Genomic DNA, 27212 nt, shown 5'->3' on the forward strand with positions numbered 1-27212 from the left:
ATATGATAAATATGATTATAATAAAAACAGAATAATAAGAATTGATTCTAAAATGGTTAGCAAAAAAGAAATACACCATCCATGATGAAAAAAAAATTATATATATATATATATATATATATATATATATATATATATATATATATAGTAAAAAAAAAAATTCACTCGTGCAATGTAACACTGAATTAAGCAATGCTTTTAAAAGTGTATTGGTATTTCAATGCTTTTTTTAACGTACTTAGTCATGCACTACATGATACACGTAAGTCTTCCACAGGGAAGCTTAATGCATAATATGTAGTCTGTTACATATCACCTTGCTTTAATGGCGATAGAAACTAGTTATAGAGCTGCGCACGCAGAGCTGAACAATTGGTGCACAAAACAACGGTGACGGTAACAATCAAGAGATAATTTTTTTGATCATGAACGGGTAATTATGAGTAGAAAATGAACTTCAGATTACACAAAACAAGTTACCAAACGTAACAACAAAATCAGCAATAAAATCAGAGTACACTGATGAGCCAAATCATTATGACCACTAACAGGTGAGGCGAATAACGTTGATCATCTCCTAACAAGGCCACATGTCAAGGTCTGGGGAGATTAGATGGTAAGCAAACAATCAGTTCCCTATCGATTCAGTTCACTCGACATTGCATTTGGAAGCTATGGGGAAAATCCCTAGATGAAGCCCTTGTATCATTAGGCCAATCTTATGATTGGCAATGATGTTTAAGCTCCGCCCATTTAGGCAGCATTTGCCCTATATAAGTGGGCGCTCAAACATCATTTCTTCAGAATTCTTTCTTCAAGACTGACATCGTCTCGTCTTGACTACGACATTCATCGACATTCACACTCATCTTAATCAGCCCGCTCTTCACCATCGACGGACACCCTTCAGTGGACGGGATTCCTTGCAGATGCATCAGGACGTTCTTCGCCTGAATCCAGTGCCTGCAGCGAAGATTCACTCGACCCCTCTAGTGTTCCAGTGAGGAAGTCTCTCCGCTTTGCTGCCGGATCAGGTTCTTCGCTCAGCGAGACATCTACCCGCTTCCCACAGCATCCAGGCAGGAGTTGTATCCTTTCAGTATATATAATATAATTCCGTCCAAGTGATGTAAAACACACAAAAGAGCCGCTTGTGTGTATGCGTCTTTTTAAAGATGTCGTATTGCAAGTGTTCCTGTGAGCGACACATCACTCTGTCAGACCAACATGAGAGCTCCATTTGCTGCCTGGGCCGCACCCACGCCGAAGCAACTCTCATGGGGACAGACTGCCCTCACTGTGAGGACATGAGTCTCTAGACGCTCCGCTCTAGTGTCGCCCTCGTTCTGAGGGACGATTTCACCTCCTGTGCCCTACCGACCACTTCCTCTGTGTTAAGTCTCGAGGGACCACATGAGGGAGCACAGCGGGGCTGCGTGGTAGAGATAAAAGAACCCGAGGAGGATTCTGGCGCAAGCCCCACAAGCCCCTCGTTCTTCCCATGCAGCGTCTTTGCCAGTGCAGTACGCACATGTCGACCTCCGGCCCTCTATGAATGAGCCAGATGTTGTCGTATTCGGCGGGTCTGACGATGATAATGATGCTGTGTCCCTCGTAACATTGGAGAATGGTCCATGGAGGATGTTGCAGCCCCTCCCCCCGGATAGGGTGAGGAGCGCACACTGGCCATTGACACGAGTTACTCCGCATCATTGCGCAGGCGGTCAAGGAGCTCGGCCTTGAGTGGTCGCCTCCTGTCCTCTCTCTTATGTTTGCACGCTCATAAACCATACCTTAGTGTACTTATTAACTTTCGCTCAGACCATTCTTGAGAATTTGTCTTGCTTCCCCATTTCACACACTGTGCACAACTGCTTCCCAATGGTGAGCGACAAATATGGATTTCCCCCGGTAAGTCGCCTCCACTCTGTCATCAGCAAAGTCCGAGAGGACAAGGAAACGGTTCTGTTGGTTACAGCAAAATGGCCCAACCAGCCATGGTTTCCGGAAATTATGAAGATATTAGGCGGCCCTCCATGGGAAATACCGCTGAGGAGGGATCTGCTCTCTCAAGCGCAGGGCACGATTTGGCATCCTCAGCCGGAGCTGTGGAACCTACACGTATGGCCCCTGAATGGAGCACAGTGCATGAGCCGGAATTGGTTCAAAACTATAAGGAAATGCCGTGCGTTTGCAGATTGGTGCTCTTCACACAACAAAGACCCAGTGAATTGCTCCATAACGGAGATCCTTACATCCATTCAAGAGCGGTTGGATGCAGGTCTTACTCAGGTCTTAAGGTCTATGTAGCGACTATATCTGCATTTCATGCCCCAGAGGCTGGTTCCTCCATAGGCAGACATGATCTGATCAAAAAGTTCCTTAGGGGAGCAAGGCACTTGAACTACCCTCACCCTGCTACAGTTCCAACATGGGACTTAAATCTGGTGCTGAGGGTGCTCACGAGCCCCCCGTTCGAACCATTGGAATCCATTGAGTTGCATATACTCTTTTAAAGACTGCACTGCTGTTGGCTCAGTAAAACGGGTTGGTGACATACAGGTGCTGTCGGTTAACAGTTTATGTTTGGAATTCGGTTGGGGGCTTTCAAAAGCCACCATCAAACCCAAAAAAGGCTATGTGCCTAAGGTGCTTTCCACACCCTTCAGGGCTTAGATTGTGCACCTACAAGCTTTCTCTTCTCCACCTTATAATTCGGATGAGGAGCAGTTAGCACATTTATTATGTCCCGTGCACACATTGCACATGTATGTGGAGCACACTCGCCAGTTTAGACTGTCAGATCAGCTCTTCATTTGTTATGGAGGACGAACAAATGGCATGTCCATCTCCAAACAATGGCTCTCTCACTGGATCGTTGATGCAATCGCCCTAGCTTATGAATCACAGGGCATTAGATGCCCTATTGGCATAAAGGTGCATTCAACTAGAGGCATGGCTTCCTCATGGGCTAATTATTCTGTGTGTATTATATGAGTTATATAGATACCCGAAGGGCCGTGACCTCGTATACACATTCTTCTAAGTGTTTCTACCCTGGTACATCTAGGGCATGACGCTACGTAGTGTGGCATGATGGGATGTTCAAATGCAATGTAGAGTGAACTGAATCAATAGGGAACGTCTTCGGTTACTCACGTAACCTTGGTTCCCTGAGACATTGCAAAACTTGGCCGCACTACTACATCAGAGTTTCATGTCTCATTCCCTTCAGCTCAGGGAACCGAGGTTACGTGAGTTACCAGAGACGTTCTCGTAGTCAACGTGTTGAATGCAGGAGAAATGGGCAGGAGTAAAGCCCTGAGTGACTTTGACAAGGGCCAAATTGTTATGGCCAGATGACTGGGTCAGAGCATCTCTGAAACGGCAAGGCTTGTGGGGTGCTCCCGGTCAACAGTGGTGTGTACCTTCCAACAGTGGTCCGAGGAGGGACAAACCAGCAACCAGGGTGTTGGGTGCCCAAGGCCCAGCGATGCGCGAGGGCAATGAAGGCTATCCTGTCTGGTCTGGACCGACAGCAGGTCTACTGTGGCACAAGTCACAGAAAATTGTAATGATGGTTACGGGAGGAATGTGTCACAAAAAACAGTAAATCGCACCCTGCTGTGTATGGGGCTGAGTGGCCGCAGACTGGTCAGAGTATCCATGATGACCACTGTCCACCGTCGAAAGTGCCTACAATGGGCATGTGAGTGTCAGAACTGGAGCTTGGAGCAGTGGAAGAAGTTCGCCTGGTCCGATGAGTTTTGTTTTCTTTTACATCACATGGACGGCTGTGTACATATGCAGTGTTTACCTGGGAAGTGATGGCACTAGGATGCACTGTGGGAAGACGACAAGCCGGTGGAGGGAGTGTGATGCTTTGGGCAGTGTTCTGCTGGGGTTACAGTGATATTGTGTAAATATAGGGACAATAGTTATAGGGCAAATTTTGTCAACTTAGGTAAATACTTTCGAGACATTAAGATATTCTTTTGAGTGACAAATTAAGATAATACTTATTCAAAAGAACCATTTCAGAAAAGGGATAACCAGATTCTGTTCATTTCAATCACATGTCAGTGGATTACCAGCTTTCTGACAGACAGGCAGCAGCTTGTGAGACAGCGGAAACTCACTTCCAGCACCTGTACAATCAGCACTGGTGCCCCCCAGGGATGTGTGCTCCCCCCACTACTCTTCTCCCTCTACACCAATGACTGCATCACCAAGGACCCCTTTGTCAAGCTCCTGAAGTTTGCAGACGACACCACTGTCATCGGCCTCATCCGAGATGACAAAGAGCCTGCACACAGAAGGGAGGTTGAACAGCTGGCTGTCTGGTGCAGTCAAAACAACCTTGAGCTGAACACGCTCAAAACGATGGAGATGATTGTGGACTTTAGGAGGAACACCCCAACACTGACCCCCCTCACCATTCTAAACAGCACTGTGGCAGCAGTGGAGTCATTCAGGTTCCTGGGCACTACCATCTCAAAGGACCTGAAGTGGGAAACACACATTGACTCCATTGAGAAAAAGGCCCAGCAGAGGTTCTACTTCCTTTGCCAGCTGAGGAAATTCAACATGCCACAGGCGCTGCTGATACAGTTCTACTCAGCGGTCACTGAGTCTGTCCTCTGCACTTCAATAACTGTCTGGTTTGGTTCAGCTCGAAATCAGACATCAGAAGACTACAAAGGACAATTCGGACTGCTGAGAGGATTATTGGTTGCCCCCTGCCCCCCCTTCAAGAACTATACACTTCCAGATTGAGGAAAAAGGCTGGAAAAATCACTCTGGACCCCACTCACCCTGCCCAATACCTTTTTGAACTGTTGCCTTCTGGCTGATGCTTCAGAGCTCTGAGCACCAGAAACTTCAGGAACAGTTTTTTTTCCCTCAGGCTATCCATTTAATGAACTGTTAAATTGCCCCATTGAGCAATAACTATGTGCAATACACAGTTTAGTCTTTTTTTATAATTATCCAACACATCCAACCTCTTCTGCCATTTCATTCCTCTGGGAAAAAAAAAAACCATTTGCACTGTACATAACAGATTTGTATTTGCACTGTACATAACAGATAACAGATTTGTATTAGATTGCACTACATATGTGTATGTGTGTATGTACGTATGTGTATAACTATTTTGTATTGTTTTTGTATTGTTGTACACTGGAAGCTCCTGTCACCAAGACAAATTCCTTGTATGTGTAAGCATACTTGCCAATAAAGCTGATTCTGATTCTGATTCTATATCGTGAAAAAAGTTCATTCTCAGGAACATTTATGTACAGTTTATTTTGTTGCCCTAATTCCACAGTTTAAATATTTTAAACTGATATCTGCTGCTATAAGCCCCAAATAGCTAAGAACTTTATATCTGCGTTTACCTTAGGAAGTTCTCTAAAAAAAATTAGCCATTGTTTACTTGTCTGTGAGCCTGCTTGTGTGAATAATCCAATGTTATATCTTTGATGTCCAGAACACAATATGCAGTGCCACAGGAAAAGCATGCTAAACAAATCATTCGAAAGTTATGGACTGGGGAGTCATGTGATGCCATGTGAGGATCGGATGTGTGAACGGCGAGCTCTGTGTACTTTGCTAGTTTTAATACTTTTAATGACATAAACTGGTGAGATTCGATACACTCTGTTCCATAACTGTTCTAGGAGGACAATATGTCAAAGAATTCATGAATTCTTCCATGAATGTCAAGAAACGGATTGATTACCTGGAGTCATCGGAGAGGGAATTATCTGCTAATCCGCTAGCGACCAAGGTGGATTTGGAGTGTGTCTGGGAGAAGTTGGAGGACATGGAGAACCGTAGCCAGCGGAATAACGTCCGTATCGTCGGAGTTCCTGAGGGAGCAGAGGGACAGGATATGTTGAAGTTCCTGGATGGGCTCTTTCTGAATCTACTCGACATAGCAGGCCATAAGCTGGAAATCGAATGAGCTCACAGGGTTCCTGCTCGGCGATCCACGGAGGGAGACCGGCCCGATCAATTCTGGCCAAATTTCTGAGATCACCCAATAAAGATCTTGTGTTACACGAGGCGAGGAATAAAGGAAGGAATTCTTGGAAGAACCACAGCATTTTCTTGTTCCCAGACTTAGTGAATTCGACAAGAGAGAAGCGTGATCGATTTAAGGAATGCAAGAAACTTTTACTTCAACGGAAGGTCGCCATTGCACTGATATTCCCGGCCAAATTGAGAATAGATGCTAAGGATGGCCGTAAATCATTCACATGTTGACCGAATGTCGTCTAATGGCCTCAGGGAATTGACCCGATTGAAATACAGATATAATACCATTTTGTCACGGAAGGTGGAGTTTTGGCTATTCAGGGCAAGACAGTCATACTTTGAGTTGGGGGACAAGGCAGGAAAACGTCTGGCTAGATATATAAAACAGAGTGAGTATTTTTCTACCATTCCCTCAGTGAAATCTGCTGGTGGTGAAATATTTACTTCAGCCATTGATATTAATAATGCTTTTAAAGAATTCTATCTTGATCTCTATTGTTCCACATCTTCGTCTACTGATGAGGATATTAGAAACTTTGTGGAACCATTAGAACTTCCTAAACTGACGACTGAGCAAAAAAATTCTCTTGATTCTGAGATAACCTTGGAGGAGCTTGGCGAGTTAATTAAGGCCTTGCCTACAGGCAAGGCTCCAGGGCCAGATGGCTTTACCGCTGAGTTTTTTAGATCTTATGCTACAGAACTGGCTCCACTTTTGCTAGAAGTTTATATGGAATCATTAAAGAATGGTAAGCTTCCACCAACCATGACACAAGCCCGGATCAGTCTGATTCTTAAAAAGGATAAAGTTCCAAGCGAGTGTTAGAGTTACCGTCCAATTTCCCTGATCCATCTAGATGTTAAAATATTGTCAAAAATTTTGCCTAACCGATTAAGTAAAGTTATGACATCTCTTATTCATATAGATCAGGTTGGGTTTATTTGGGGCCGTAGCTCTTCTGATAACATTAGGCGTTTCATCAATATCATGTGGTCAGTGGCGAATGATCAGACTCCGGTCGCTGCCATCTCACTTGACACCGAAAAGGCATTTGATATGGTAGAATGGGATTATCTTTTTAAGATTTTGGAAATTTACAGGTTCGGGAATACTTTTATTGGGTGGATTAAGTTACTTTATAGACACCCGGTAGCGGCGGTTCAAGCAAATGGATTAATTTCAGATTATTTTATTCTGGATAGGAGCACCCAGCAGGGTTGCCCTCTTTCCCCCTTATTGTTCTGTCTTGCCCTGGAACCATCAGCAGCTGCGATGAGAAAGGATGATGATTTTTCAGGGGTGGTGGCGGGAGGTGTGGTGCATAAGCTTTTGCTTTACGCAGATTATATTTGATTATTTGTCTCTGACCCCATTAGATCTATGCCTTGCCTCCACAGAATTATTAATTCCTTTTGTAAGATCTCAAATTACAGAGTGAATTGGTCTAAATCTGAAGCTTTGGCTCTGACAGCGTATTGCCCTGTTATGGCTTTTCAACCGGGCGCCTTCCAGTGGCTCAAGAAGGTCATTAAGTATTTGGGAATTTCATTTCCAGAAAATTTTAGTTATTTATTTAGAGTTAATTTTGACCCTTTAATAAAAAGTTTTTCGAGTGATGTGGACAGGTGGGCTTCACTACATTTATCTATGACTGCGAAGGTTAGTGTTATTAAAATGAATTGTATTCCAAAATTCAACTACCTACAACAGCCTCTCCCCACTGAAGTTCCCCTCTTTTATTTTAAACAGTTTGATAGTATAGCTAAATCCTTTATTTGGAATGGTAAAAGCCCTCGGTTGCATTCCAGTAAGTTACATAGGCCAATTGACAAAGGTGGGTTAGGTCTCCCCAAGATTTTGTTTTACTATTATGCTTTTGGTCTCAGACATTTGGCACAGTGGTCGCTTCCACCTGCCCAGAGAAGTAAAGACACATCCCGTTATCTCGCACATGCATTTAGTGTTGACAAAAGTTTCCTGCATGTTCAATTTGGACATTTACCTGAACGTTGCCGCAAGTATTTGGTTGAACCCTAAATTGTGCATTAACAAGTCCCCTTTCTGCTGGACAGAATAGATTGAGAAGGGTGTTGCTACGCTGGGTGACCTGTATGAAAATGGAGCGTTGAGATCCTTTGACAATATAATACAGTGGTTTGGGGTTCCCAGATCTCAATTCTTCAAGTACTTCCAGCTGCGCCATCTACTCTGTACCACCTTTGGGTGTAGTACGCAGCCCCCTAAAGTGGCAGACACACTTGAGATAGTGCTTGCTGCTTTTAGAAAAGGTTATGAAGCTTCAGCGTACTATTCCTGGCTAATTCAGAGTCTAGGGGACGGAGTTTTAACATCTCTTAAGAAGTTATGGGAGAGTGACTTGAATTTAGTACTGGAAGATGGAGAATGGGGTAGGATTTAAAAAAATGTCAAGTCTATGTCTAGGGATGCAAGGGTGCGCCTCATTCAATTTAAGATTCTGCATCGTTTTAATTGGACTCCCTCTAGATTGTATAGGCTTGGCCTTAAAGACACACCTACTTGCTGGCGATGCCAGTTGGAGGATGGGGACATAGCCCATGTTTTTTTGTTCTGTACTAAGATTCAAGAATTTTGGTCGAGGGTTCAGAATTTTATCTGTGAGGTCCTGAGTATTCAGATTTTGTTTTTTGCCCCAGACTTTGTATTTTGGGTGATTGGGTGGGTATTAAAATAAGGAACAAACATATAAAAAAAACTGGGTCCTTACCAGCGTGATGATCGGCAGGCAGGTAATTCTTAGTGGATGGAAGTTGGCTGGTGCGCCCTCATTTCATGAGTGGTGCACCGAGTTGGGCAGAGTGGCGGCTTTTAAAGAGATGTCACATAGACAGCTGGGCAGTTTGGGTGCTTATGGTAAGAAGTGGGGCACTTATTTGGCCTTCCTAGAAGGTTACGGAGGAGCAGTGGAGAGGGACAATTCTGATTAAATATATGTAAATTAATTAATATGTGGAGCCCTCTTTTCTTTCTTTTTTTTTTTTTTTTTTTTTTTTTGGTTAATTTTATATGTTTTTTTATGTCATCAAGTATTTTCTTTGGACTGTCTGTTTATATGTGTGTCTGTTGTTATTCAGTGTCTAATAATTGATAAAAGTTGATGTTGGTGTTCTGAAAAAAATTAGACCGATTTTTGGCAATAAGTCCACAATATGTATAAATGGTGAACTTTTAAAATTTGTGCAAAAATGTAACGATGCAACTTCATTTTTTGTTTAAAAAAGGCAACAATACACAGCTGCCAGAATAGCCTACATTATACCGGTAATTGGAGAAATTATTATTAGTATTATTGCTATAGTAATTGTTCTGCAGCTAACTAATGAGTCCTAGGATAAAACAACCTACAAAACTAAACAATCAAAAAAATGTTTCAAGGATTTTTGTGGGGTGGGGTGAGGGTGGGAATCTCTTCAGCATATTCATATTTTATCACCTATATTTGGAATCAGTATTGACAAAACTGGGATTCACTTCAACAAATGGATTAATTGAGACTACAGGATGGTTTGTGTGCTCCAGGTCATGTGACCTGTGTGCAGCTTGTGTGGGATGGTGTGAGGAGCATGTAAAAGGCAAGACGTCACTTAAGAGGAAGTTGTGTTTTATTATTGCCCAGAAAAGAGAAGACAAACGCTTGCTGCGTACCTACAGAGTGTCACAGACCATTTACGTTTAGAATTTGATACTGTTTAATAGTTAGGTGTTGTCATTATTCTGTTGTTTTAACTTTAGTTGTGTGACAGACCGTCGTCAAAGCTATAACCGAGGACAGATTAGACAGGTAGAGTCGAGGACGGACGGTTCGTGGAAGAATGGCTCAGGTGTGGTTTACAGCCTCCTTCGTTGGGGTTCTCTGTTTTCTCTCGGTTTTAAATGCGTGTACATGGGACTCAAACACGGAGCTGGAGCAAGGCCTGAACCCTAGATCATTTGATGACGGCGCGGCTTACCTGGCTCACCTGCCGAACATCTCAGACGCAGAAGCGTGTCAACAAGCTTGTTGTGACAACGAAGACTGCCAGCTCGCTCTCATCGGGACTCCAGAGGACGGAAAGCCAGAGTGCATTCTGATCAGCTGTTTGAAAGATGGCAAAGACGTGTGTGTTTTGATGCCAAGCACACAGTTCAAGGTGTACCGCAAAACCCAGGTTACTTCTGCTGACGATGAGCGCCAAAACGAGGCTGATGTTCGCGCTGTAAACACGACAGGTAACCATGACCGGGGAAACCATGCTTTACGATGAAATACCAAAGTTACTATAATTCTAGTTACTACTATAAAATCATAATACAACTTATATGGAATCTACTTCAAAAGAAGTAAAAAAAATGTTTTGTTTACATTTATTATTACAGTTAATGTGATTACTATGGTATTTTGACCATATACACATTACTGTAAGGAAAGGTTGAACGTTTCGTCGAATGTAACGCGTACTGAGGGGCCGTTCAAACCGAACGCGTTCTGGCTCAATACGCTGAAAAAACATAGACACAACGCAGCGGTCAAAGACGTCGGTCAAGCGCAGACTTTTACATGCAAAAACCGTAAAAAAGAAAAAAAGCAAGAAACAGCGCAAACGGACGAAAAAACGCGTTCGGTGTATAGGAATATAATGTTAGTGGAGAAACTGTGAAATGTTTGTCTGTAACCAAATTCATATTTATGAAGTTTAAAATGAACTTAAAATAGAGACATTATGACAGATGTAAACAGAGAGAAAATGCTGTATAGAAACCCTTCCCTTTTTCCAAGTAGTGCAGCATTGTTATCTCCTGACCAACCTGTACTTCAGGTTTTACAACATGGTACTGTAAACAAGAAGTGTTTAATTGCTGAAGGGGAGGCATATAGTACTTATTTCCATACAGTACCAGCACAACATGTCCATATGGTAGATGATTTTGATTCTGTATGGAACAAAAAGTGCAAACATTTTGACCATATTAGATGTCTGCAGATATATCAAATATCTAGATATATGACAAAATGCATAGTTTATGTCAGTCAAAATCTGACAACAAAGCTATTTATTTCCTTCTCAAGATCAGTTTTGCTGTATAATTACCAAAGTTTCACAGTCTATGCATGTAAACTATATCAAGGCCATCCATTATAAATTTTCTTCTGTTATTAGATCACTGTCTTCTGCCAAGTGTGGTGGGAAATTGTCGCGCTGCCCTCCCACGATTCTATTATGATGTCACCAACCAGACATGCAAGCAGTTCCTGTATGGCGGCTGTGGGGGCAACGATAATAACTTTGTGACCCAGGAGGCGTGTGAGACATCCTGTAATGGGGTGACAGGTAAACATCACACTTTGTTGGATGAAACATTTATGAAAAGCCGACAGTGTGTTGAAAACATTAATTTATCCTTAACATGTAAATCTTTATTATATAAAATATTAATTTCCCCAAATCCTAATAGTGTCGTGATATATACTTATGCAACTCAAAATCACTTACTGTATGAATTCTTTCATAATCTGTTTGATAAGTAATCTGTTAGATGCCTAAAAAATTCATGTCTTTTCTGCTACCCCTTAATGGGGACTTCCTGCTTTTTAAAAATCTCAGAGCTAAGTTTTTTTGCATCATGCCCTTGAATTTACCATTGTTTAGTTAATTCTGCCTAGATATCTGTACATGTCAAGTTGGTCTAATCAAAAATAATGATAAAACAGTGGTTTTGATGACAGAGAAAAGGAATCGTCTTTATGGTGTGGCTTTAAAGGGATAGTTCACCCAAAAATAAAAGTTCTCTCATCATTTGCTCACCCTCTTGCATCCCAGTTGTGTATGACTTTCTTTCTTCTGCTGAACACACACAAAGATTTTTAGAAGAATATCTCAGCTCTGTAGATCCATACAATGCAAGTGCATGGTGACCAGAACTTTGTAGCTCCAAAAATCACATAAGTTAAACATAAAAGTAATCCATATGACTCTTGTGGTTAAATCCATATCTTCTGAAGTGATATGAGGGATGTGGGTGAGAAACAGATCAATATTCAAGCACTTTTTACCATAGATTCTCCACTTTAACTTTTCTAAACACTCTTCTCCCTGAAGAGTTCTTTTTGTGTTTTTGGTGATTCACATTCTTTGTGCATATCACCACCTACTGGCAGGGAGGAGAATTTATATGGAAAAAGGACTTAAATATTGATATGTTTCTGTTTCTCACCCACTCCTATCATATCGCTGAAGACAAATGTAACCACTGGAGTCTTATGGATTACTTTTATGCTGCTTTCATGTGATTTTTGGTGCTTCAAAGTTCTGGTCACCATTCACTTGCATTGTATGGACCTACAGAGCTGAGATATTCTTCTAAAAATCTTTGGTTGTGTTCTGCAGAAGAAAGAAAGTCATACACATCTGGGATGGCATGAGGGTGAGTAAATTATGAAATAGTTCACCCAAAAATGAAAATTATTCCTTTAAGTATCTTTCTATCAGGGTTTTTGTTGCACACAGCTGCCGACTGTACAATCTGATCCAAATTCTCAAAAGATACAGTTATCAGAATTTTGTGTTTATCTTTACCGTCAACACCAGAGAGTCGTATCGAATGTACTAGAACATTTTTCAATGTATAATAGGCCTACTCATCGTACCCACTGTGTGTCAGCAGCCCATGTGGAATGTAGTATGTGAGGAATGTGGTTCAATAAATGCAAATCAATAAACAAATCCTGATATTGAGGACAGCTGCCATTTGCATCAAGATTATGTTTGCATAGGCTTACATTTTTTGCTCTTGGCATCTAGAAAAAATATGAATGCAGTATATTGAATAAAAGAAAATAAATCACATGTATTTAGTGTTTAAAGAGAGAGTTTACCCAAAATTTTAATTTCTCTCATCATTTACCCACCTTCATGCCATCCCAGATATGTATGACTTTCTTTCTTCTGCAGAACACAAACAAAGATTTTTTGAAGAATATTTCAGCTTTGTAGGTCCAGACAATGCAAGTGAATGGTGGCCAGAACTTAAAAGTTTCAAAAAGCACATACAGACAGCATAAAAGTAATACATACAACTCCAGTGGTTTAATCCATGTCTTCAGAAGTGATATGATAGGTGTGTGTGAGAAACAGATGAATAAGTACTTAAGTCCTTTTTTTTACTGTAAATCTCCACTTTCACTGTCACATTCTTCTTTTGTTTTTGACTATTCACATTCTTTTTGGATATCGCCACCTACTGGTCAGGGAGGAGAATTTAAAGTAAAAAAGGACTTAAATATTTATTTGTTTCTCACCCACACCCATCATATTGCTTCTGAAGATATGAATTAAACCATTTGTTTTATGGATTACTTTTATGCTGCGTTTTATATGCGTTTTTGACCTTCAAAGTTCTGGTCACAATTCACTTGCGTTGTATGGACGTACAGAGCCTAAATATTATTCTAAAAATCTTTGTGTTCTGTAGAAGAAAGAAAGTCATACATATCTGGGATAGTATGAGGGTGAGTAAATGATGAAAGAATTTTCATTTTGGGTGGAACTATCCCTTTTATTCTTGGTCCAGGTCTTAATTTATCACTAATTCAAATCATTAGAGTCAATATAAAAGTGACTTGTTGTGTTTTTTAGATATGATCTGACTTGTCTGTGGTGATGAAAACAGAGGCTTAGAGAGGGAGACCAAAATAGGGAAACCATACAACCTTCATAGCAGCCTTTCACCAATGAGAGTGGGCACTAATCCAGTACCCACATTGTGGTCTGTGGTTGGCTGTATACTTAAAATGGTCAATCTGTTGGTTTATGTCCTTTTATATTTGAATGGTGTTGAGTTGATTTATATGACTTCTGTTTGGTTGTTGTAAAGTTCAGCCAGGTAACTTAAAGTGAGCCCTATTTTATTCTCAGTAAATTCTTGAAGCAAACATATAACTACTGGTAGGCCTAATTTTAAGGACTAAAAACAAGTAGTGTCCTATATCAAGTCAATATGGAACAGGAGTTTATGGTCCACAGTGAAGTGTGTTCCAGAAAAATGGTATCTAATGAAAAATGTGACTGACGACAATTTTGCAAAATGACATTACGTGGTTCATTACACGTATTGAGGCAGTTTTGAGGTGAATTGTCCATTGAGTGGTGCTAAAAGTGAGTTAAAGTTTCTTCAAAACAGAATGTTTTTAAGGTTAATTCTTTATCGAGTTTTGAATGAACAAAATCTTCCTCCCTAACCTAAACCTAACGAATTGTCTCATAAAAAGCAAATGTTATATGAAAAACAATTGCTGAAACAACCATGTCATTTTGTGGTATTTATATGATGCTTTTGAGTCATATGGTCATGTATGGACTTGCGTGCTCTTCTAGACCCATACCCTGGTCCTTCATTAGCTGAGCTACTGCGCAATTTGACTGCACTTATAAATGATTAAACAAGCTTATAAATGTAGTTGTTTATGTAATGCAAACATTAAAATGTGTCGCCTTAAAAATCATGCACTTTTGCAATAATGTGGGTATAGCAACTTGTTTCTATGAGACCAGGTAGGATTCAGGTTAATGCTAAATCTGTTCAAAATATGGAGAATGTGGAAGTGGTTTCAGCTTACTCTGGGTTGTTGAACAACCGGTTGGGTGACCTCTGTGCAGATGGATTCCCTGTCCTCAATGACTTGATGACATTTAAATGGAATAAAGATGTAATCTGCTTTCAATAGAGAAATTATGACAAATCCTCTTATTGTCATTAGGAAACCATTTTAGGAGTTTTATTTACTCTCAAATGGTAGAAGGTAAATTAAGACAATATTTATTACTCTCAGATGATTTGTGTTACACAACGTAATTGCCACAAAAGATGTGTGTGTGTGTGTGTGTGTGTGTGATGTGACAAATTGTGCAACCATGTCTTACCATGCATTTTTATAGAGCATTCCTTACTGTTAATTTTCCACATAAATAAATGTTTTCAATTTCAGTTAAAGTGTTGACTGGTATGGTGTGTTCACAACCAACATAATGCGGAAGTAGTGGTCGACTGACATGGGTTTTTTTTAATGGCCGATGTCGATATCCAGAGAGCAGGGTGGCTGATATAATGCCGATATATCACACAATTTAATATAGTAAATAACATAAACATAAAATTGCTAAAAAATTCATAAACTCTTATTTAGCACAATAATTACTCAATTTAACACTAAACTTTAACTTTGTAAAAAAGAATCTAAAAAAACTAAATGGTAGAAAGCAGTTTCTTCTAATTTCTGTTTGGTCATCAAATTTTAGTAATTTATTTGCACATGAAGAAAATGTTAATATATTAGGAAGAAAATAGCAGTATACACAGTAGTCCAGCAACCATGAATGGCATGTGTGCATTAACAATCACATTTTCTCCAAAAATACAGAATCAAACCATTTGTACATACAGTGCCTAGTGAATAAGTAATTTACTAATAGCACACATGAAGCACATTTACTTTGAAGTTGCACTCACACGCTCGTGCAGATCCAGCGCGAGCAGCAATCTTCTGACAGTTTAAACAGCCTGGATCGCCTGCTTGGATTGTCAAGGACTGACCATCATGATTTGTGAATCAGAGGAACTTTTGATCCTGAAGTTTTGATTCTGGCTGAATATGCGCTTCAGAGGAAGATATTAGATGAGCACTCAACAGGAAGAAAACACTGGATTTTTGTGATGTTCGTGAATGACATCTGTTTAAACGAGATATCTGCATATTTGCAGATGGTATATAATAGAAGTTTTATTGAAATTTGCCTTTTTTATCATTAGAAAAGTTACAGGGAACTGCTGAGGAGAGACTGATAGAATACATGCTTTAGAGATAAATAAATGAGCGCTCCACAGGATGCTGGATCTGCTGAAGTTGTGTGAGGTTGGTTTATTACATCTATTTAAACGAGATATGCGCATATTTGCAGATGGTATATGATATTAGTTTTATTGATATTTGCCTTTTTATCATTAGACAAGACAGTTAAAAGTTACAGAGAACTGTTGAGGAGAGAGAGGGAGAATGAAACAGGCGAGCACTTTAACATTATGAGCTCAAACGCATCTGTCGCAGCTCTGAAATGCGTACTGTTTAAATGACACTATGTTGCACACCGGTCTATTATTGTAGTAACACGATGGCACGTAATAACAAAATGAACCGTGACTGGTCATTTACATGTCTCAGTTGCATCACATGCATGCAGGCGATTCTCAGCACCCTCAAGAAACAAATGGGCCAAAGGGGAAATTTATCGCCGGATGCCGATAATTAAATTCTGAATATTCTGCAATTTATCGGCCTCGGCAATATATTAGTCGACCACTATGCAGAAGTGCTATTATTAACTTGTGGTTTAACTGATTTGTACAGATGTTTCTCTGTCATAATTATATAGTTATATACATGTACTGTTTATAGACACTACTGTATATAGTAATATATCTCTCTACTCTCCCTAGCTACTGTGCTCAGTGACTCTCACGTTGTCTCTCAACGCAGCCGTATGTCTGTCCCAGAAAACAACAATGGTAGTCATGTTCTTTTGTTATCAACTATATTGTACATACTATATTAACATGAGATCAGTTCTCAGAAATATGTTAATTATGACACACATATTTTAAGGTTTAGGCTAATGCTTAACTGACTGATCATCTTATAAACTGTATTAGCTTAGGTTCATACACTATGACTCTAACTCTTATATTTAGTGTTTCTTGAGATCTTCTACAGATATTTGTTTTAACCTTTGTCATTCCACATATTATTAGTCTTAAATTTTCTTGGCTTTGGTGAAATCCTGTTTTTTTTTTTTTTTTTTCCCCAGACCTTTACACATGGATTTATACTTGTAGTTTGCAGTCAAACACACTAAAAACCCAATGAAATTACTTGACGAGCACAGTTTTCTTTTCTGACCATTCTCCCACAAAAAAAGACTGTACATTTTAAGAGTATATCTGCTAAATTTTGTCAACTTTTAGGAGGATAGAAGCATGTAGATGTCTTCAAAGCTAAAAGATATGAGCTTAAAGCTAACAAAACTACAATTTTGATTCTATGGGGTCTTAAAGTATTTTTGCTTTGTTTCCATCTAAACCTTTGAACTATATACTTCAATATTCTGAATCTCTGTCCTCAGCTGACGAACCCAAGGCTCTTCGAGAGATGACATCAGACGAATTTCAAGGTGTTTCATCAGTTTTTCTTTACTTTTTGGATTAGCTTTGTGTTTTTGTTGAGTTAATCCTTGCCTGACCACACCTTTGAGCAAACTACAGTTGAAAGAGTTTAATAATCTGTTATTTGGGTATGGCAGATCCAACACAGTACCGATCTTAATATTTCTAACCTTCTGTTTTGTCAATCAGAGAAGTGTCAGGTTGCTGCACAGACTGGGTTCTGCAAGGCTTCCATCAGACGCTTTTACTACAACAATGGCGCCTGTGAGCCATTTGTCTATGGAGGGTGCGGTGGCAACAAGAACAATTATGAAACCAAGGAGAAATGCATGACAACCTGCACAGGTACTGTGTGTCATGCTTCTCATTTAACAATCTGTTTAGAATTGGTTTGTTTATATAGACAAGTGTAAATAATAATACAATTATAACACTTTATTTTTGCACCTCAGTGAGGATTATTCCCAGCAACAAGAAGGAATCTGACATCCCCACCACACCTAACAGAATCTACTCTTACCAAGGTAAAATAATAGCAAGATGTCAGTGTCATATGAACAGATTCTAAACAGTATTAGCTTTCCTGAATTTCCCTTGTTGAGTGATTCATATTAGCAGCATCATGATGGAAATTAACACTATTTATGTTATTCAAAAATACATAAATAATGCAATTCATACAAAATTATTTATATACACCTCCTCTATTATGAACATGTTTACGATTTCTAAATAAGCTTTGTGGGGCTTAGAGTCAAACATTTCTAGGTGATGTAACTGTCTAGAGATTGCAAAAAGAAACAAATTATGGCATTAAAAATCACATTCGTTAAGGAAAACTATGGCAGAAGTAGGCATAATATTTTGTTATTATTTATTTAAAAACAAATAAGCAGTGAAGCAGTTTTGTTTTAAAATATTATCAGACTTTGAAAACCTTTTCCCATTAAATCAAAGTCAGTATAGTGTAACCAACATGCAGGAAGCCATTTTGTTTTCATGGTCATTTATTTATATATATATATTAGATATTGTGACCTTTTTATGAAAGGCATTGTTGGTTCAGGTCAAATGGAGTATCCCATTTGAGTAGTTTTATTTACTTTTATTTAACAACTTCTTATACTATTCTATTTAAAAATTCTGCCTATTGTTGGTCCCAGATGGGCTGGTTTGAGTATTTCTGTAACTGCTGATCTCCTGGGATTTTCATGCACAACAGTCTCTAGAATTTACTCTGAATGGTGCAAAAACAAAAAGTATCCAGTGAGTGGCAGTTCTGTGGACGGAAAGGCCTTGTTGATGAGAGAGGTCAACAGAGAATGGCCAGACTGGTTTGAACTGACACAGTCTATGGTAACTCAGATAACCGCTCTGTACAATTGTGGTGAGAAGAATATTATCTCAGAATGCTATTCTGGGATGCGGGTTGGTGCTGTTTTGGCGGCACGAGGGGGGCCTACACAATATCAGGCAGGTGGTTTTAATGTTGTGGCTGATCGGTGTGTGTGTGTGTGTGTGTATGTATGTATGTATATATATATATATATATATATAGCTTGTAAATGTAAATTGAAAAACTTCTGTGAAAATAATGTATTTAAAGTGTAAGAAGAATTGTACTACTTTTTACTTGATGATAAAACCACCTGACATTTGAAGTCATTAAATGATTTAACTAAAATGTATGAAACCAACATGAATACAAAGATGTATTTATTTATTTATTTTTAAACACCTTTATTTTTTTAAATATTTCTTCTCTTGGATTCTTATTTGACATTGATCCACATTCTGATTTCAGACCTATTACCAATGATGCAACAATGAGTTTGACAACTTTAATAAAACTTTCTTCCACCTGTAACCCAACTTCTAGATGCCTGTGTTGTGCCATCTGAATCTGGTCCATGCCGTGCAGCCTTCCGTATGTATTACTTCGAGGCCAGCTCTCAGTCCTGTAAGCCCTTCATCTATGGAGGCTGCAGAGGAAACCAAAACCGCTACAGCAGTGAGAAAGAGTGCCTGTCAGCTTGTGCTGGGAAAGATGGTAAGAGGGGAACAGGAATTCTGCTTAAGCATTTTGATACTGTAGCACCTTTTTAGAGTTTGCATGATTGTCTTTACTGTGGTAGTGGTTAATTTAGTTGTATATCTTCTTTTTCTATAGGGCGTTTTGATGAACATGGACACCACAATGATCGTAGCCGTTGGACTCCGGGTAAGGCACTGTTGTACACCTCGGTGCTGAATTACAGTATAATAAAGTTGCATTCCTTAATATTATTTACTTCAATAGTCAGGGTTCCCATGGATATAGGAAACCTGGAAATAACAGGGAATTTTTAAATATTGATTGGCAGCCCTGGGAAAGTCATGGAAATTTAAAAGATCTGTTCTACCAGATATTGCCTAAAAAATCTGTCATTTTTCTCTCACTACAAGCCTTCTTCCTAGTGGCTACCCTGGCCATCATGTCCGCCCTACTGCTGGTAGGTTTGATCCTGATTGCAGTGCGCAGGAACTCACACAGGAGTGTCCTTATATTGGATGATAAGGAGGAGTTGCTGCCTGTGGAGGAGATGTTTTTTGACCAACCACCCAAAGCAGTTTCAAACTAAAGCAGGATGCCAGCTGTCCTGCTTCAGTGTCTGGTACAAGCGTCCATCTAATGACACTCCAACATTTAATGGAATTCAACTAATATGAATTTGAGTTATTTTGAAGAAGGTTCAAATTTGAGTTTAATTAAGATTCCCTTGAAATTAGTACAATAGAACATTAATAATTTTGTTAGAATTAAAGAGTCAAAGGGAAATTAGAAAGAAATACCAAGAATATTAGAGTACAATACTCACAGAGCTGACATGAGGAACTAATCAAGAATAAAGTGTTTCGATGCAAAATTCTATCAAGTTTAACTGTAAAAGTGGGATTCTTTGCACTATATTTTGGTGAGCTGGTTTGTGAAGAAATACTTCTGTTACCTTTTTTCATCTATATTATTTCTTCATTGGATAGAATCCTATATATTATAAGTAAATCAGCTGTCAGTCATGTATTTAATGTGAAAAACAATCATAAAGATGAAGCACATAATGAATAACTAACAGGGTTTACTATACATAGGTCTATCATATTTTTAGCCATAAGAGTAATTGTTTGAGGAATGTATTTTTTTATTGGCCTATACCCCTGATGGCACATTTGTAGTTCTACAGTCTTCAAAAGGTCATCAGTGAGACACGCTCTGATATGTGAAATACTAATTCAAGCCATAATTAGCCTTCCTTTTCTTGCAAGCATATGATTGCAAGAAAATAAAGAAAAAAGTTGCATTTTTAAATAATATCCAGCAAAATTATCCATTTTATCTGATAAGACTGTAATAATCTGTTATTTAAAAATAAATAAATAAATAAATTAAGCTAAGCATAATTGCATAAAAGACAGTACATATCACTGAGATTTCAATAGGAAAACATAACTATTAATGGAAAAAGAGAACAAATTAGGTACTTTGTTTTCAACAAAACCATATCATCCTGATGTAGGAACTCTATGCAGGCTTTTATGATGCTCTTCATCGGTTGGCCTACTGATGACCCATAACTGTGATGTACATGTAATTCACACCAGCCTGTTATTCAAGTTACTGCAGAATTGGGTCTGTCTGGTACACTTTTTAAGCGGCATTATTTTAACATTCAAAACAATAAAAGAGAATTTATTAATTTGGCTTTCCTTTCAATATACTGATATACAAAAATGTGTTCATATGTTTGTAAGTGAAAATACAGTAATGAAATATATTCTCTTTAATAGTTAAAACAAATATCTTTGTTGTTACACTTGAATGACCACTAGGGGGTGATGGTGGATTTGAAGTTGGAATGTCTATTTTAAATGCAATGAAAAGCAGTCAGAATCTCACCTGCTCTTCTTAACAGTTTAATGAAAATTAATATTAAATGGCTCATATTCCTCTCATATCAAAAGCTTATTTGAGTTTGTTAATTCAGTTGATTGCTGAGAAATTATGTACTTAGTGAACAGAGTGTCAGCCATAGGCACTAATAAGACGGTAGCTGTACATAAATCCCTCTTCACTTAGATCCTGGAATGAACCCCTTAACACCTTGTAAAAAAAATGAATGTTATGAAACAATCAATCTAAGGATGTGTTTAAATGATCTCTCCAACACATTTCTAAGCAGTCAAACAGCAGTGCTATAGACAGAAGGAACCCAATTTATAATCTGTTATTTCTTTCCATTGTGCCTTTTTAAAAGTGAAGGGGAGTGTAAGAGAAAATCTCACACACCGAGTAGAATTTGGAATGTAGTTTCTGTATTTGTCTCGGCAAGCTGAGAGTTCTGAAATTAGGTCATAAAGACCGAGCGATTAGCTCATTTCCCAGTCATGTAAAATCACCCCCTCCACTCACACAAAACAGCGAAGGCAGGAGAACATGAGAAAAAGTCTGGCTAGGCTTGCCATTGCCGTACAGGGCAAACTTTCTAGAAAGTCTTTGTGTACTGTAAAGGCATTGCAAATTTACCAGGAACAAACTGTGGTTTTGTGGTTTTAATAGTATCGTTGCTGTATTTTCAATGGTGTTTTACTGGAGAAACTTTACAGTATGCTGCTGCTAATTTGTGTTGTACTCCACTGGAAAAAAATGATAATAAAAAAACGATAATAATGGGAAAAAAATTACAGTAATCCATATTTTACTGTTACAGTGAATACAGTAATACTGACTTAATTCAGACAGAAATATCACTGTTTTTTTTATGCTGCAACAGATTGAAGTTAGTTAAACTGTAACTATGCTTACTGTAATTAGTTCTACAGTACTGTAAGCACACAATAACAGTACTGTGTTTTAATATACAACATGCAAGCCACTACCATAATTAACCCTTAAATGCATGGGAATTTCACTAACACTCTTACATCTTTGGGTCTTTAGAGACCTTACACTTAAATCGATCACAAATGGATCTACAGAATGCACAGATAGTATCAAATTTTCAAAATATTTTCAAGACAATTAGAAAATAATAGAATAAAATATATTTTGATGTTTTATTTTTTATATATCGAAGAGAAACTGCAACAAATCTAGAACAGGATTCATTACTTGGAAAATTCCAAAAAATGATGTCAAGCCTTTAGGCAATTAGCCAATTAGCTTCTGATAGGCTAACTGGAGTCAATTGGAGGTGTACCTGTAGATGTATTTTAAGGCCTACCTTCAAACTCAGTGCCTCTTTGCTTGACATCATAGGAAAATCAAAAGAAATCAGCCAAGACATCAGAAAAAAAATTGTGGACCTCCACAAGTCTGGTTCATCCTTGGGAGCAATTTCTAAATGCCTGAAGATACCACGTTCATCTGTACAAACAATAGTACGCAAGTATAAACACCATGGCACCACGCAGCCATCGTACCGTTCAGGAAGGAGACGCAGCATCATGTTGTGGAGGTGCTGTGCTGCAGGAGGGACTGGTGCACTTCACAAAATAGATGGCATCATGAGGAAGGAAAATTATGTGGATATATTGAAGCAACATCTCAAGACATCAGACAGGAAGTTAAAGCTCGGTCGCAAATGGGTCTTCCAAATGGACAATGACCCCAAGCATACCTCCAAAGTTGTGGCAAAATGGCTTAAGGACAACAAAGTCAAGGTATTGGAGCGGCCATCACAAAGCCCTGACCTCAATCTGATAGAGAATTTGTGGGCAGAACTGAAAAAGTGTGTGTGAGCAAGGAGGCCTACAAACCTGACTCAGTTACACCAGTTCTGTCTGGAGGAATGGGCCAAAATTCCAGCAACTTGTTGTGAGAAGCTTGTGGAAGGCTACCCAAAACGTTTGACCCAAGTTAAACAATTTAAAGGCAATGCTACCAAATACTTTCAAAGTGTATGTAAACTTCTGACCCACTGGGAATGTGATGAAAGTAATAAAAGCTGAAATAAATCACTCTCTACTATTATTCTGACATTTCACATTCTTAAAATAAAGTAGTGATCCTAACTGACCTAACTAATGTTTTCTATGATTAGATGTCAGGAATTGTGAAAAACTGAGTTTAAATATATTTGGCTATGGTGTATGTAAACTTCTGACTTTTGTAGATATTAAATAATCATAAAATTATAATTATGGAAGTGCAAAAAAAATACATACCTAGGGTCTCTAATGACCCGATACACTGTTGGCGCCTAATTCATAATAAATGTAGTATTTAATTTATTTATTTTTTTTTTACAATTTTGGCTTTTTTGTTACACTATAAGAGTGATGTTGAGAAATATTAAAGAGGTGTGGGCACAACTCCAAATAATGGATGAGGTACAGGATCACTAAAGAAGATTATTTTACACTAAGGTACAAATATAAAATAAGACAATATACAGTATGCTGCAATTACTGTAATTAGTAGTTTTACTGTGGTATGAAATGCGCAACTTGCTGGCTATTTGTTGCCAGTAAGTTACTGTTGATCTTACACAAAATTTTAATAATGTTGTTAATGTGTGATTATTTAGTTAAATTAATGTGACAAGCAGTGCTGAGTAGTAATGGATTACAAGTAATCTGGATTATGTAATCAGATTTCAAAAATCAAGTATTTGTAATTAAATTACATTTTAAAATGCTCATTATCAGACTACAGTTACTTTTTTAATAGATTACATGATTACATATTAACAAGGAAATGGCATTTAATTGTTAATAATTTATTGATATAATTGTAATCAGTACCTGATTACAATTCACAAGTAATTCGCCAGCACTGGTGACAAGTTTGTAGGAGGATCCTGTGAATGGGGGAGGTGTTTTAGAAAGTGGGAGGAATGAGGAGGTCACAACTCACATCACGAAAGTCCAGTGTTGGGAAACGCATCGTGTATACAGAGTGGCCACAAGCCTCCCATTGGTCTACTGCAGGGCTCCGGAACATTGTAAAGGCCCTTTGTGTTTAAGTGTGTATCTGAGCCTTGGCCTTAGTAACCCTAGCATGTTGCCCATGGTCATCTGGTTTCCATCTTGGGTAAGTGTAAGAGTGCTTATTTAGTGTGACACCCCCCCCCCCCCCCCCCTTCCCCCATCATACAGCTGCCCAACTAACTGCAGAGATACTCTGCATTCCATGGATGTGAGAGCGCCAAGCCCCCTAATGCACCAACACACACACACACACATACAAACTTCTTTGTGAAGTTGAAAGTATTGTCAGGAGTCATGTTATTGAGAGTTGTATGAAACTGTAAGATTTGCTTCACAGACAGACATTTTCAAAATGATTAAAAAAGGCACAAATGTACTTTCATCTTCAAAGATACAAAAAAACAAAAAACTAATTTGGATACTTAAATACCAAAGATGAATGCATTTATTTACATTAGATGATGATAAATATAAAACCAAGGGGCATCTGCAAACAAATTAATCTAGTCATGTTCTTTTTTGGGGGCCGCAATTTTAACCTGATCCCAATGTGATGGGTTTTTTGTGTGTGTGTGTGTGTGTGTGGATGAATTATGGACATGTTACACTAAATTTGACAACCAGAACCTTTTAAAATACCTTTCCCCTCCCTAATTTAAAGGGCTAGTTCACCCAAAAATGAAAATTCTCCATTGATTTACTCACCCTCATTCTATCCCAGATATGTATGACTTTATTTATTCTGCTGAACACAAACAATGGTTTTTAGAAGAATATCTCAGCTCTGTAGGTCCATACGATGCAAGTGAATGGTGATCAGACCTTTGAAGCTCCAAAAAGGAGATAAAGTCAGCATAAACATAATCCATATGACTCCAGTGATTTAATCAATGTCTTCTGAAGTGATCCAGTTGGTTTTGGGTGAGAATGATGAACAGTTACAAAGGAATTACATTTTGGTCTGTTCTCACCCAAAACCAACTGGATCATATGGATTCATATGGTCATATGGATTATGTTTATGCTGACTTCGTCTGCTTTTTGGAGCTTTAAAGGCCTGATCACCATTCATTTGCATTGTATGGACCCACAGAGCTGAAATATATTTCTAAAATCTTTGTTTGAGTTCAGCAGAAGAAAGAAATTCACACATCTGGGATGGCATGAGGGTGAGTAAATGATGAGAGAATTTTCTTTTTTGGGTGAACTATCCCTTTAACATTATGTTTTAGAATTTGTTTTGCATGCAAAGTGTGCTTGTTCTATCTACACCCTTTCAGACCCCAATTATGTTTTAGGGACACAGAAATATGACCATGCTGTATTTCTACTCTAAATGCAGCCACAAATGATAACAAATAAATACAAATTATGTAAGTTTATGATATTCTGAATGGTAGTAACATTCAGACAATTATACATATTGATTTACTGTAAGTTTTTTCAAGAAAACTTTAAATAAATTATAAATTAATGCTCAATAATTGTGGATTCTGGTTGTTTTTAAGAAATCAAATTATTTTCTTAAAAATACATTATAAATATTAAATATGTACTGTATAGATTAATAGCTGGAATTTAAATTAAGTATTGATAAGTCAAGTCAAATCAAGTCATTTTTATTTGTATAGCGCCTTTCACAACACACATTGTTTCAAAGCAGCTTTACAGAAAATCATGCATTAACAGAAAATGAAACTGTAATATCTATAATGTCTTAGAGTCATCATTGTGTAGTTTGATAAAATATGATTGTGAATTGTGTATAAAAATAAGTGATGTTTGGCTGGCACCGGCTGCTATTAGTCATCATCACTCAGAGACACGTAGCTGTGGAGTCCAACACGAAGCAGGAATGGAGCTGGATCCAGCCGGTTCTGGTGACCTCAGGATAGGAGTCCCGAGGTTGAGACAGGGAAACAAACAGAATAATATTAGCATAGATGCCATTCAATTTATTGCAGAGTTATAGATCATGATCAATGTTTCTGGTTCCGGCAGACAAAACTAAAGCAGCCTAATTGTGAGTTGAAGGATAAATTAGGTGTATGCCTGGCTAAATAGATGAGTCTTTAGTTTAGACTTAAACTGAGCGAGTGTGTCTGCATCTCGAACAGTATTAGGTAGACTATTCCATAGTTTAGGAGCCAAATATGAAAAGGATCTACCTCCTTTTGTGGATTTTGATATTCTAGGAACTATTATATCAAAATATAATTGTATATATACTACTGCAACTAACAAGTAAAACAGTGTTCAAGATCATTTAAAACTTCATGGAAAACAAAGAAACACATAATAAATATTATGTATACAGTATGTGTGATTTGACACTCATAGTTTGACTTAGCAGCATCTAATCTAATTATTCTTTGTCATTTGGGTTCCACCAAATGACAAAAACCTTTCAAACACACCAGAGAAAAGCGATGTCCATTGGAATAGATGAGGGTCTGAAAGAGTTAAAATGTCCTTAGTCAGATGTGATTCCTTGCTTTTGTTGGATATTTCGTTACTTCAAGAATCAAATGTTTTAGTTAAAGGGACAGTTCATCTAAAAATGAAAATTCTCTCATCATTAACTCACCCTCATGCCATCTCAGATGTGTATGACTTTATTTCTTCTGCTGAACACAAACAAAGATTTTTAGAAGAATATTTCAGCTGGTCCAGGACGGCTACATGAGAAATCTGCTTCTGTGAGAGTGCAGATGTCAGCTTCTCCTTTCCACACTACAGGTGATAGTAAAAATAGTATATAGTGAGGTTGCTAGTTAAGAAATCAATCAAGCATCTCATATGTGCATTGTTTCGATGAGCGAGAGACCGGCAATGAGCAACAGTCATCGAGAGCACAAGAGGAGAGAAAGGCAATGGAAAGCAGGAGACAAAAAATAATTAGAAAATAAAAACATCACCCACGTCTCCCGAACTGCTGTCTTATAATTATTTTCAGCTGTTTTTTACTTTTCTG

The 27212-nt window shown here is 38.4% G+C and overlaps 1 protein-coding gene across 2 annotated transcripts; it reads left to right on the forward strand.

Moving 5' to 3' along the window:
- Positions 1-9637: 9637 nt before the first annotated feature.
- On the forward strand, positions 9638-21262 carry LOC127422657 (tissue factor pathway inhibitor-like). 2 transcript variants are annotated; one of them, XM_051666422.1, is made up of 9 exons: positions 9640-10291; positions 11221-11391; positions 16550-16618; positions 17233-17280; positions 17462-17617; positions 17725-17796; positions 19152-19322; positions 19443-19493; positions 19718-21262. In XM_051666422.1, the coding sequence occupies exons 1-9, from the start codon at positions 9895-9897 to the stop codon at positions 19891-19893; spliced, it is 1311 nt and encodes a 436-aa protein (XP_051522382.1). In that variant the 5' UTR covers positions 9640-9894; the 3' UTR covers positions 19894-21262. The 2 variants fall into 2 exon arrangements, with proteins under 2 accessions (XP_051522383.1, XP_051522382.1); XM_051666423.1 differs by lacking the exon at positions 16550-16618 and having other exon boundaries at positions 9638-10291.
- Positions 21263-27212: the final 5950 nt, after the last annotated feature.

Source organism: Myxocyprinus asiaticus, chromosome 31 (assembly GCF_019703515.2).
Source record: "Myxocyprinus asiaticus isolate MX2 ecotype Aquarium Trade chromosome 31, UBuf_Myxa_2, whole genome shotgun sequence".
Lineage (NCBI taxonomy): Eukaryota > Metazoa > Chordata > Actinopteri > Cypriniformes > Catostomidae > Myxocyprinus > Myxocyprinus asiaticus.

Bases quoted from the DNA above. Each gene is read 5' to 3' on its own strand.
- LOC127422657 (XM_051666422.1), top strand. From the start codon at position 9,895: ATGGCTCAGGTGTGGTTTACAGCCTCCTTCGTTGGGGTTCTCTGTTTT. The intron at 17,618-17,724 runs GTACTGTGTGTC...TTTGCACCTCAG, and splicing joins ATGCATGACAACCTGCACAG to TGAGGATTATTCCCAGCAAC. The intron at 17,797-19,151 runs GTAAAATAATAG...CCCAACTTCTAG, and splicing joins CAGAATCTACTCTTACCAAG to ATGCCTGTGTTGTGCCATCT.